Source organism: Argentina silus, assembly GCF_951799395.1.
Source record: "Argentina silus genome assembly, chromosome: 10".
Classification (NCBI taxonomy): Eukaryota; Metazoa; Chordata; class Actinopteri; order Argentiniformes; family Argentinidae; genus Argentina; species Argentina silus.
In genome coordinates this window covers 13,948,357-13,961,034 of record NC_139664.1, presented here as the reverse complement: position 1 = coordinate 13,961,034, position 12,678 = coordinate 13,948,357, and the positions used below count along the sequence as shown (strand labels likewise).

At 40.4% G+C, this 12,678-nt stretch overlaps 1 protein-coding gene across 1 annotated transcript; it reads left to right on the top strand.

The window, feature by feature from the left end:
* Positions 1 to 292: 292 nt before the first annotated feature.
* Positions 293 to 12,417, top strand: enpp2 (ectonucleotide pyrophosphatase/phosphodiesterase 2; the record flags this gene model as incomplete). Its single annotated transcript, XM_083679420.1, has 25 exons — positions 293 to 322; positions 575 to 680; positions 1,821 to 1,976; positions 2,431 to 2,556; positions 2,892 to 2,952; positions 3,219 to 3,316; positions 3,621 to 3,700; positions 3,820 to 3,939; positions 4,347 to 4,402; positions 5,458 to 5,523; positions 5,964 to 6,036; positions 6,383 to 6,491; positions 6,633 to 6,764; positions 7,193 to 7,224; positions 7,420 to 7,547; positions 8,422 to 8,506; positions 8,597 to 8,684; positions 8,804 to 8,973; positions 9,511 to 9,556; positions 9,708 to 9,847; positions 10,094 to 10,229; positions 10,334 to 10,411; positions 11,025 to 11,157; positions 11,545 to 11,698; positions 11,942 to 12,417. 25 exons carry the CDS (start codon positions 293 to 295, stop codon positions 12,110 to 12,112), a joined length of 2,574 nt encoding a protein of 857 aa, XP_083535546.1. The 3' UTR covers positions 12,113 to 12,417.
* Positions 12,418 to 12,678: the final 261 nt, after the last annotated feature.

The window sequence follows — 12,678 nt, the reverse complement described above, 5'->3', positions numbered from 1 at the left end:
GGCTGTGTATGGAACCCATATGAGGGAGATTTTCCATTAACTAGTGTCTACCCTAATAAAGAAATGCAACAATACTGACATTAAATGACGCAGTAAACGTCTTGGATACAAATCAACAAATCAAACAGCATGTAAAGATTTTTACTAGCTTCATCACCATTCAGAGCTGAAAGCCCTCTTGGCAACCTGAGCAGGTGATGGTTAAATTACAAAACTTTGCCACTGTGCCACCCTGCGCTCAGTCTTAGTGATTGTGGGGGCGCAGTCAGGACGCACAGACGGACCTGCCATAATGGGGAAATATAACATATCGTTGAAACAGGTATGATGAATGGTGCAATGTTAGAGTAATTAATACAGAATCAACATATTATTCGTTTTTTGTTTTTTTAGCTTAATGTGTTTTTCCAGTTCCGAAAGATTTCATTGTGAGTGTAGCCTTTTGTCTCTCATCAGCTCTTAAATGTCCCGCTATTGTTTTTTCGTACATGGTTTATGTGACAAATGGCTAAACTTTATAAACTACAATTATATCGATTACAAATTTTCACATCTTCCATAACTTTCTTCAAAGGTTTTCTGTGTCATTTCCATCATCTGTGGTCCCAATATTTGCTTGGGGTATGTGTACGACCGCTCGAAACGGTCAGGAGGAGACGAGACCGCATCTCGTCCAGAAAGTAAGTCAGATTTGACTGCTAGCCTACTTATTGGGGAAAGATGGATGTGGCACGACACACTTAGTGTGTGGCTTAGGTCTGCAGGTTTTGCATCGGTGGGATATGCTTAACATTGTTCACCATACTTTCAATGTTGTGTGTGAAATATTGGAATGTTTAAAATCTGCCCAAACATTATGCATGCTACTGCAAGCAAAGCAGTAAATATTGTTTTGAATTCAGGTTCCAAGAAGCCACTGACTGTACAGTATATTTTGGAAACCCTGTATGTGTTTTGGCTGTAAATTTATATAAAGCCAACTTTCCTTATGCCACCTTAAACAAGTCTGACATGAGAAAAAGTATTTGATTCTGGAGGTATTACAGTCTTGAACCTACTATGGGGCAAAGCAATTCATCATTTAATGATCAGCAGTGACACCTTAAATGATCTTAGCTTTAAACATAAGTAACATGCATGCAATTATCTGAAACGTTTTCCTATAGGTAACTGTAGCATTGGAATTCAGTTTATTTGCAGATTATTTTACACATCAGATGTGCCTGCCAGTGCATACAAAACGAATAAGCAAAGAGCATAAGTGAAACAACCGATTACTGTTGCCCTGTTCAGTAGTGATTGGCCTGTTGATGTATATTTGGATAATGTTTGCTCAGCTCTACCTTGAGTCAATATTAAGAGAGCATTTCAGACGTTTTTGCTCCAGATTTTCTGAACCTGCATGTACAAATTCAAAACTTTGCATGAGAAAAATGTGCTAAAGATCCCACAGCTGTGAATGGAAAGTGTAAACTGTCTTTCACAGGTAGTTTTACCCATTTATTGAATTATTCAGGATGGATTTTGCATGAATGAAAGCATCACCTTTAAGTTCCTATAGTCATTACTGTCTGTGCAAGTAGACTGATTTTGAACATTGCCGAATTCTTCCACACGCTTCTTTTGGCATCGTTTTGGTTTTTCTGCTTGACTTTTCCATGAATGCACAAGGAACATCTTGTTATGTATGTTACACTGGCCTGGTCCACACTGTTCCTCCCTCCAACCTCAAGGAAGTGTTGAGCTGGGTTGTAGAGTTTGCTTGTTTTTGTTTCTTATGCTCTCATATCAGGAGATGTTAATGCTTGTCTCCACTCCAGCCCGCTCAGACCCCCCTTGGATAAGCACATCAGGATCCTGCAAGAACAGATGCTTTGAATTGGACGAAGCTGAGGCTCCAAACTGCCGCTGTGATAACTTATGTAAAACCTATAACAGCTGTTGCTCGGATTTTGATGAGCTCTGCTTGAGAACAGGTAAACCTGTCAGTGTTGGTGGTCCCTATTATGTTCTTCAACATGGTGGTCTAGTCTTCAATTTCAATTGAATCCCTCTCACCACTACTGAAGGTGAACATGGTTAGACTTTTTTTTCAATCCAAATAGTACTGTATGTTCTATATCCTGTCAGTCTATTATAGCTGAAGCCAAGTACTTGTACCATGAAGTTAGGTGTTGTATTGCATTGATATATAGGGTGCAAAGTGTAGTGGGAATGGAACTCTCCTGCTACCTCTGTAACCAAGGTGCACAAATTGAGCAGAAGTGCAAATTGAGCATAGTCTACATCCCCATAACATCACAACAGGACCACTTCTTTGTTATCTTAACTTGACACATTCCTGAATACAACTCCCTGCGACGTAGTACTGAAGGTTATGAGTTGGGTCACATGTTGTCTTCCTCATTGCTTATTGCTTGTTGTAACCAGAGGGAGGCTTTGAGTGCAGTAAGGAGCGCTGTGGAGAGACTCGTGTTGACCAGCATGCCTGCCACTGCTCTGAAGACTGTCTGGCCAAAGGAGACTGCTGCACCAACTACAGGTTACTCTGCAAAGGTTAGACAACCAACTGATCTATATACCATTTTTATGTGTTATGTAAGTTGGTGATTATAAATCATTGGGTTCAACACAGCTGCTGCCTTAGAGTGGGGATCACACTAAAACAAAGTCAGCACTACTCCTGAAGTTTGGTTCATCTCTGTGTAACCAAGGTCCATCATATACAGGGCAGTCCATGGTATTGATTGTTATTTGCTGTAGTAGATGGATTATTGTACGCTCAGCCAGTTGGACAACTGATATCCTTGTTGTCTTTGTGGATGCATGAGTTTATTTGAGAGCCATGTTGCCATGACAGCTCAGAACTGTATTCCCTCTGTGTTCTTTAGGGGACACTCAATGGGTGCAAGATGAGTGTGAAGAGATTAGGGCCCATGAATGTCCTGCTGGGTGAGTGACTTGAATGGTTGCACACTTAAGACCTCTCACATAATGCAGCTTCACACAAATTGACCACTCACACAATGATGATTCATACAACATAAGCTTTTCATAAGCATAAAACAAAGTAGTTATTTGCAACTTTGCGTTATCCCCTGAACCTGTATATAAACCTTTTTGGAAAAGGGAAATACAAATGTTAAAATATGATGCTTACATGGACATAAACACTCTCCATGGATGATAATAGGTGTTTTGTTATCTTTTCTCTCCAGGTTTGTCCGTCCACCACTAATTATTCTGTCTGTGGATGGGTTCAGAGCGTCATACATGAAAAGGGGAAGCACAGTGATCCCCAACATAGAGAAACTTAGTAAGACATGGATATTACAAGACTTATGTATATTATTTTCCCATAAAAGCCTATACCATCGGGGCGCTTAGTGGCGTAGCACACTAACGTGCGTTCCTGGTTCAATTCCGACCCTCGACACGTCTTGCATGTCATCCCTCCTCTCTCTCCCATCCTTCCTGTCAATCTCTACTGTCTATATTCCAATAAAGCAGAAATGCCCTAAAAACATATATATATATATATAAAAAAGTGTACACCATGCATCATATCAGCAAGCATGTTTTATTGATACAGGTACTAATGGTGTTTTTTTAACCTATAGGAACTTGTGGCACCCATGCTCCCTATATGAGGCCAATGTACCCCACCAAAACATTCCCCAATTTGTATAGTCTTGCAACGGTAGGTGCTAGTTTATCTTAATTTTACAAAATGTTCATCTCAACTGAACATTTTACCCCCACTTTTGTCAATTTCATCATTAACCGTTGAACGGTTAACCTTAGTTTTACATTTTTCAGGGTCTGTATCCTGAATCCCACGGCATAGTTGGCAACTCAATGCATGACCCTGTGTTTGATGCCAACTTTAACCTCAGAAGTCGAGAGAAGCTGAATCATCGCTGGTGGGGAGGTCAACCGGTGAGTTGTTTTCCTCTGTTCTTTGATCTTGTTCTCAGCCTTTCAAGAAGCAAACTGTGCATCTGTGTTCCATTTGTGCAGTAATAGATTCCCTTCTTTCATATGAGACTGTTTAAGATGGCTTTAAGCATGAATATGATATCATATATGCCATTTAGCTGACACTTTTATCCAAAGCGACTTACATTGCAGTGAGTGTATACATTTTTCTGTATATATGGTTCCATCGGGAATAACTAGTGACCTGTATTACAACTGTAAGTAACTACATTTTGAGCTATAAGACATAGACTGTGCACCTTTTCCTATTGTTAATATGAAAGCCTAACAGTGTTATGCGATGATAACAAGATGGTTTGTGTTTATGTTATTTGCAGTGGTTGTATTATCCTATATATTTGTCCTAGATCTGGATCACTGCTGTGAAGCAAGGAGTGAAGGCTGGCACCTTCTTCTGGCCTGTGTAAGTCACTGTGCGCCAAGAATCTGAAGAATGTCTATTCAAGGCCATTTGTAACATATTCCCCCTTTTTGAATGCAAAGATATGTCTCGCATACTTCATCACCTCATGCACTTTTGATATTCTAAAATCCCTTTGACATAACAAAGCAAATCTTATCTTTTTACATTGTAATGTTACTGTAGTGGATTTCAGTCAACAGTGTAAATGATACACGTGTCTTCTGCTGTGCACTCAGGCTAATGTATACTGCTGCATAACCTACCATAAAAAACAAAAGCTTCCACATTCAGAGACACAGAGGCCTTTGAGAAATATTTTTGGAGGCGTAGAGTTCAAACTGTTTTCCTAGCAATTTCTGCAAATGGGCCTATTTACATAAAGCAGGGTGACTGCCTGTGAACTTGGGCAGCTGTGCGACTCCTTCAAAACACAGGATCGAAGTGCATTTCAAGGTGCACTTCCTGTGGCATGGCCAACAAAGAGGGATTTACAGGATGTGACAGTGTTATCTATCTAAGAGTTTAGTAGAGGCAACAGGGACCTGTGATTGTGGCTGGTAAACGTCCCCATTGAGCTGACTCCAGGGAGGTCCTAACCAGCACCAGGGAGGGATAGAGGCCCCCTGTAGAGATTTAGAGGGATAAGCCCTGACACGTCAGGCCCCAGTTAGAGAGCAGATCTTGGGGTTGATGGTTGGCAGCTGTGCCTGTTGGGCTGGCGGCTGTTGGTGGCCCACAGCTCAAGGAGTATGAGGAGAGGCTTTGAGTTTCAAAGGCTTCGAGGGGGAACGAGAGCATTAAATGTGTTGTATCCTATGCCCAAGACTTTATTGGCCCTTTATTGGGGACTTAAATAGACCAACATCATCATGATCTTGCAGCTTTTATGGGTGCAAAGCAAGAGGATCCATTTGGACTTTACAATACACAGAAAAGCTGAAACAGCTGAAAGCTGTAAGACCAAGCCATTCTGGTATACAGTACTACATATAAAAGTTGTAAGAACTACTTGTTCTCACATTTTATTAACACAGGTAATACGTATGTGTTTACAGTGTGATCCCCTTGGAGAGGAGAGTACTGACCATGCTCCAGTGGCTTCACCTCCCCGATGGAGAGAGGTGAGTTTTTGTACATTTTTCTGTTTGCTGTTACTGGCATTACTGATGCCATGCTATAGAAACCTGGTTTGGTGCAGTAGGTTAACACATTTTGGTCAGCTCCTCCTTCTCTCAAGAAGTTGCATTATCTTGGTGCTCACCCTTTTGATGCATCTTGCAATATTGCATTTTGTCTGTGTTGTGTTTTGCTCTGTGGCTTGTTGAAACTGAAATGTTGTACTTGTTATTGAATGAATTCCCTCTATTTATCTTTAGATTTACTCTCTAAAATGATACATGTCTCATTCATCCCACATGTGCTATGGGCATTCTACAGTATGTTTACTGATCGGTTCTGTCTCTGTATGCTTAGAGGTTGTGGCTATGCTCACATATGCTAGTCTTTGACTTGGGTGTCGCAGTACATTTGCCAATCTATGCTTACACCTGTGTTGTTTCAGGCCATATGTGTATGCCATGCACTCAGAGCAGCCGGATACGGTTGGCCACAAACTGGGACCCATGAGCACTGAGGTGAGTCCCTCCCTGAGAGCCGGTTGTGGTTGTGGTTCAGTGTACTGTGACTTGGCTATGTGTTCAGCACCTGCTATAGCACATACACATGTTAGATGTGCCTTGCGCATGCAGGACATACCCTTTAAGGCTCACACTGGCTCTCTGTTGTCCAGCCCCAGGAAATCCCCAACCAAACTTGGTCCTCTCTAAGATACATGCATAACTTACCTTATACCAGAACAGTTTTGAATTTATTCAAGCCCTTTCAAAGTTGATTCTTGATTATGTCCATATCCATTCATATGGACAATTGCACTGTGCATATACTTACTGATACTGACTGTTCCTTTCTATTCTATTCTAGCTGAATAACCCCCTGAAGGATATTGACAGGGTCATAGGACAGTTCATGGATGGCCTCAAACAGATGAAACTCCACAGATGTGTCAATATCATCATGGTTGGAGACCATGGTACGCTTACCTGGCCAACAACCCAATACCCACCCACTGTACCAGCAGTTTGTTATATCAGTCAGTAGAATGGTCTTCTAGGTCTCAGCGAACTCATGATAGAGTTTAGTGATATGTCTGTTGTTAACTTGTTTTCCTTAGGAATGGAGGAGGCTCATTGTGACAGGACGGAGTTCTTGAGCTCCTACATGACAAATGGACAAGTGGACGACATAATTCTCATCCCTGGATCTCTGGGGAGGATCCGCTCCAGATACCCCAACAACTCTAAATGTGAGTAATAGAGTCAGGAGCCAAAGACTGAGTGAGTTTCATTGAATGACCCTGATCCTCTGCAGCCCTTGACTGGTTCATAAGTCAGACGAGACCAAAACTATTACAGAACTATACTATGTATTTCTTCCGCTCAGAAAAGTACGCCTCGTCCAGCAGCTAGGTTGATGTGTCCCCTAATGACCCAGTTATCATTCATTTGGATGAAGAACTGCGTCAGTACTAGTAATACAGTGTACATTTCCGGGCAGTTGACAGTAAATGTGAACATACGAAATGTTTATTTTGATCTATCTCATTGTAACACATTGGCTGTATCTTACAGATCTTGGTTGAAGTATGATAATGATTGTTACTTACTCTGCCATACTCACACCTTCAGCTGTTGTCTTTAAGTTGATGTTGTTTGAACTTGTTTTTTCCCTCAGATGACTCAAAAACTGTTGTTGCAAACCTAACAGTGAGTATATATTTCATATAGTACATACAGTACTCTTTATACTATGAACCATACTGTATCTGTCATGAATATGATATCTTCACAGATATTGATTGTCAGAGTTTGTAGGGAAAAATCAGATATTGGTAACAATCAGATAAAAATTTAAAAAATGTATTCTATTTTTAATCTTATCTTGTTTTCTTGCCCCCTTAGTGTAAAAAGGCAGATCAGCACTTCAAGCCCTATTTGAAACAGCATCTTCCAAAGCGCTTGCACTATGCCAACAACCGGAGAATTGAAGACATCCATTTGTTAGTGGAAAGAAAGTGGCACGTTGCAAGGTACAACACATTTAAATCTCTCTTTCCTGCACTAAGGTCTACAAAAAATCTCCCTTGAGTAGACATTGGGCACGAACATGAATCTGGACAGACTTTTCATGTTTGTCATCAGTGTTAGACACAGTGGAAAGTTCTCACTACTTGAGTAAACCCATGAGGTAATGCCTGTCTCAGCCGTCAACTAAAAACAAACCCACAGAGAGACGGAATGGGCAGGTCAAGAATAAGCTCTCTCCATAGGAACGTCACCTTGTTTGAGTTGGCCAGCCACAGTGCAAAATGAAAGAGATCTTTGAGATTTTCCCAGCAAAGATATAGCCAGTCTAATCGCTGGCACCAGAGTTGTGAACTGAATGCTTTTGAGTGCAAATTTTTACCCTCCTGTAGCTAGCAGGGTGAAATAACCCTTTAAATCAAATTCTCCAACGAAATGAAATGAAATATTTGTTCACTGCTTCCCCTTCAGTCTGTGATTGGCAGACTCTACGTGGTTGTGGGTTCCCCCCTACATAGACATCACTGGAAGTAGTGTTTAATGCACACTTAATAAAAAGTTAAATTTTGTGGGGTTGGCCTTGGGGAACTGAATTCTTAATACCAGGCTGTATAATGATTTCAGTGTGTACGTTGCTTACTTAGGGCTTCTCCTGTGTGGTCTGACCGTTAGGAATCACTGTTAGGAAGATCAGACATAATTCCCTTTCATATTTGTCACATATTGTCTTTATCCCACTCTCATAGTGACATTGTAGATATAAATCACTGCTAGTTAGTAGTGTTCTTGCTTCAGTAAGCTCTCAAATAAGTATGAGGAATAAGAATAGTGTTTTTGCTTCAGCAAGTCCACTAATTAACACAATCATATGTATTACAGAAAGTCTCCAGAAGGAAAGAGGCACCCTGGGAAATGTGTTTTTTCCGGAGACCATGGTTATGACAACAAAATAAACAGCATGCAGGTAGTCCTAATAGCTTACTTTATACAATCTAAAGTGATTTGTGATTCATATAAATAATACATTTTTGAATTATCATCTTGTTATTCTTAGACTATTTTCCTGGGATATGGACCTACATTCAAATTCAAGACTAAAGTTCCATCTTTTGAAAACATTGAACTTTACAATGTCATGTGTGGTAAGGTGTCTTATTGTTCTCATTTTGTTTTCAATGGAGGCTTACATACATTACACAATGGTTTCTGGACAGTGAATTGGAGTTGATTTTATGGTCCTTTTTGTAATCATCTTCATCAGATCTCATTGGCTTGAAACCTGCCCCGAACAACGGGACTCACGGCAGTCTTAACCATCTTCTGAAAACCCCGACCTATAAGCCCACCATGCCAGAGGAGCTGTCTAAGCCGGCTCCCTCAGGCCCTGTCACTACTGTGACTGATGACTTAGGCTGCAGCTGTGACGACAAGGTCAGCAAAACCACAGCTCTCACAGCCATACTTCAAAAGTCAAACAAAGCACATACGTTAACTTTTAATATGATTTTATATCAACTCAATATTTGCTTCAACAGCACAATCAAACTTTTTGTTTGTTTTTGTCTCTTTTAATGCCATGTAAAAAGACATGTTACTAGATCATTGATCTGCATGTCTTTGAACTATGATTTGGCTGTTATGTGTTGTAGTGGGAATTATGTTGTGTATGTTGAGTGTCTTGTCCATGTGGCTCTGTGTAACTGTTTTGTCTGGCTTGAGACTTTAATTGTTGTCACTTCTGTAATCAATAACTGCTGCGTTCACTTGGATCTTGAAAATGCTTGTTGTATGATTCTTCTTCTTGCTTCTTTGAAGTAATCTTGCTTCTGCAGGGATATAGATCTCTTGCAAGAGATTTTCACCTCCAATCTTTTGCAGTTGCGTTCAAAAAATAGGGGGCAGAGAGCTTTGAAAGTCACCCTTGTAAGAGGCTATAACCTGGAGTCACTGTGGCTCTGTCTCTTACAGAACAAAGTTGAAGAGCTCAATCAGCGACTGAGGCAAGCTATTGATGGTCAGTCACTGGTTTACACCATGATTATGCTAAGCTACAGTACACCATTGTCAATATGCAAAAGAGCATGATTGAATTATTTATTTAACTATTAGATATCATTCTCAGTGTTTTGTTACATGGCTCTTTTGGTCAATGTCTTTCTTTTCAGACAGCAAGAACCTCCCTTATGCGCGACCAGCAGTTCTGTTCCGCACAAAATACAGCATTCTTCACCACAGTGACTATATCAGTGGGTACAGTGAATCACTCTCTATGCCCCTGTGGACGTCGTATACTGTCTCTAAACAGGTATGTGATAACAGCTATCATTAATGAGTTACATATTGGCTAATTAATTAGGTTAATTTTGATATTGGCTACATGCCATCTACTGAACAATTGCAGTTAAACAGAATTTTGAATATGAAAAACATGAATGAAAGGAAAGTTAGCGGCAATGCAAATGGCCCTTTGAATGCAAGGGTGTACTGTCATGTTGTACTGTATACTTTTCTGATGATTGTAGATCATAGAACTATTTGCTTGTTTCTCCAGGTAGATGTCACCCCTCTTCCAGAGGCTCTGAGTAACTGTGTCAGGCCTGACATCCGCATCCCCCCGGCCATAAGTCAATCCTGCTCAAACTACAAAGCTGAAAAACAGATCTCCTATGGGTTCCTCTACCCACCACGTAGGTCCTCACCATTCATTCCCCTCAAGTGTCGTGTAGTAAACCTCTGGGCTCATATTATATTCATATTGTACTGAGCTTCCTTCCTCTTCCTTTATTGATAGAAATGGCTTCAACCCAAGATGGAAAATATGATGCGATCCTCATAACCAACACTGTTCCCATGTACCCAGCATTCAAGCGTAAGTAATCATTTTCTGAAACTAAATGGGAAGTCAAATGTTCTACGTATTTACTGTACATGTAAAATGAAGTGGACAGAAATTGAACTGACAAGCTGAATTTACAATGGTATAAATCTGCCTTGGTTTATTTATCCTAAGCTGTTTCCACTGTGACTTTAAAGGAAGTGATTACTTTTGCTAAGTAGTAATGGCCAGCAGACTTAACAAAAAAAGAAACTTAAAAAAAAGAGGCAGGCAGCATAGTGTGTGAGTGTGTGGATTGCGGTGGGTCGGCATTTAAAAGCAGTGTGTGGTCAGTGGTGTGACCTCAGCTCTGAAAGTGAACTGCTGTGTGAGTGGTGCTTCTGTGCTAAAGGAAGAAACACACACATACACACACACACACACACACACACACACACACACACACACACACACACACACACACACACACACACACACACACCTTTCTCTAAAACAGGGGTGTAGATCTGGTCAGGTTATTAAATGCTCACCGTCCAGGGGTGTGGATCTTGATGAGTTTATAACGGTTCTACCCTCATATAGGTATATCTGGGTGTTTTCCTGTTGCTCTTTTAACTGTTTGTCTCTTTATTCTTCTCTCTTTTAGGGATATGGAGCTACTTCCAAAAAACACTTGTGAAGAGATACGCCAGTGAGAGGAATGGTGTCAATGTTGTCATCGGACCGATATTTGACTATGACTATGATGGCCTGAGGGACTCTGCTGAGAAAATCAAACAGTAAGGGCTTTTGATCTTCTCAGTAGGTTTCCATGTAAAGTCAAACCATTTCCATAAACCTTTCATTTGATGTTTTATATAATTTAGAAACAATATTGAATTTGGCATTTTACCTTTTTAGCAAAAAGATTGTAATGATTGAATTGTCAATAAAATACAGTAACCAGTTCGGCCAAAACGGAGTAGCTGCAGAGCCACCTAGTGGATAAGATCTATAGTACAAAGTATATCTATTAATTTGCCTCAGTGTAACATTATCTAATTCAATCATTACTGTATGACTGAGCCTCAAATGGAGCATGTATACATTTAAATGTGGAATATGTATACTGCCTGGCTGTATGACTGTTGTGTTGTTGTTCTTGACTGTGTGTTATTTTGCTACAGGTACTCAAGTGGCTCTGTGCCCATCCCAACTCACTACTACAGTGTGTTGACCAGCTGTCTGGATTACACACAGGCTGTAGACGCATGTGCCGGACCCTTCAGCGCCTTCGCTTTCATCCTGCCACACAGGGCAGACAATGATGAGAGCTGCAATGTGAGTCCTTTCACACACACCTCTGTCTTTTTCAGTGAAGTGCCCTCTAAACTCTATTTGTTTCCCAAATTGTATGGCCCTAGTCTTTTCCAAGTACATTTCTAGCAACTTGGAACTAAAACATGCAGGTTTATGTGCATAAGTATGTGATTTATACAGTATGTCAGTCAGTGTGTGAGAGAGGTCTCCAGACACAGCCACATGAGCAGATGGCTAATGTTGTGTGGTCTGTCTGTCACACAGAGCGCTGAGGAGGAGTCCAAGTGGGTGGAGGATCTGATGAAGATGCACACTGCACGCGTGCGAGACGTGGAGATCCTCACTGGCCTGGACTTCTACCGCAGGACCAGCAGGAGTTACCCGGAGATTCTTTCTTTAAAGACTTACATGCACACATATGAGAGCGAAATCTGAACCACTGTTTTCTCCCTTTCACCACAGCTCTGATGGTCTGATGTATATTTTAATACATGTGTTCATATTTATTATCTTCTTAAATGTCTATTCCAAATGCTGTTTCTATGTAACACATTTCCCTTTGTTTATGATTAAGAAGCATGAATTGCCTTATTTCTGTGACCTGCAATGATAATAATGTGATGTGATTTGAATTTAGAATGTGGTGTTTTTTATGAATGTCTTCCTAATGGCTGTGAGCATTGAGAGTTCTGTAACTGTGCACAATAATAATGACCCTGTAATGTTGTTCTTAAACATGTACCACCTGTGTGATTGACTTATTTATGCCTTATACAGAAATTGAAATTGAAATACAATAAATAAACATTTTTGTACTACTTTGTCTCTGTTCTCATGCATGAGGGAAGTTGTAATCAAAACCAGTTGTCATTGCATATTGTAGCATTTCTGATCATCTTTACACTAACTCATGCCCGTCATTGGGCACTTTTTTTCTTGGTATATTTCAATATTTAACCCATATTCTACTGGCAGGCTGAAGGCAATACTGTTCAAAGAAA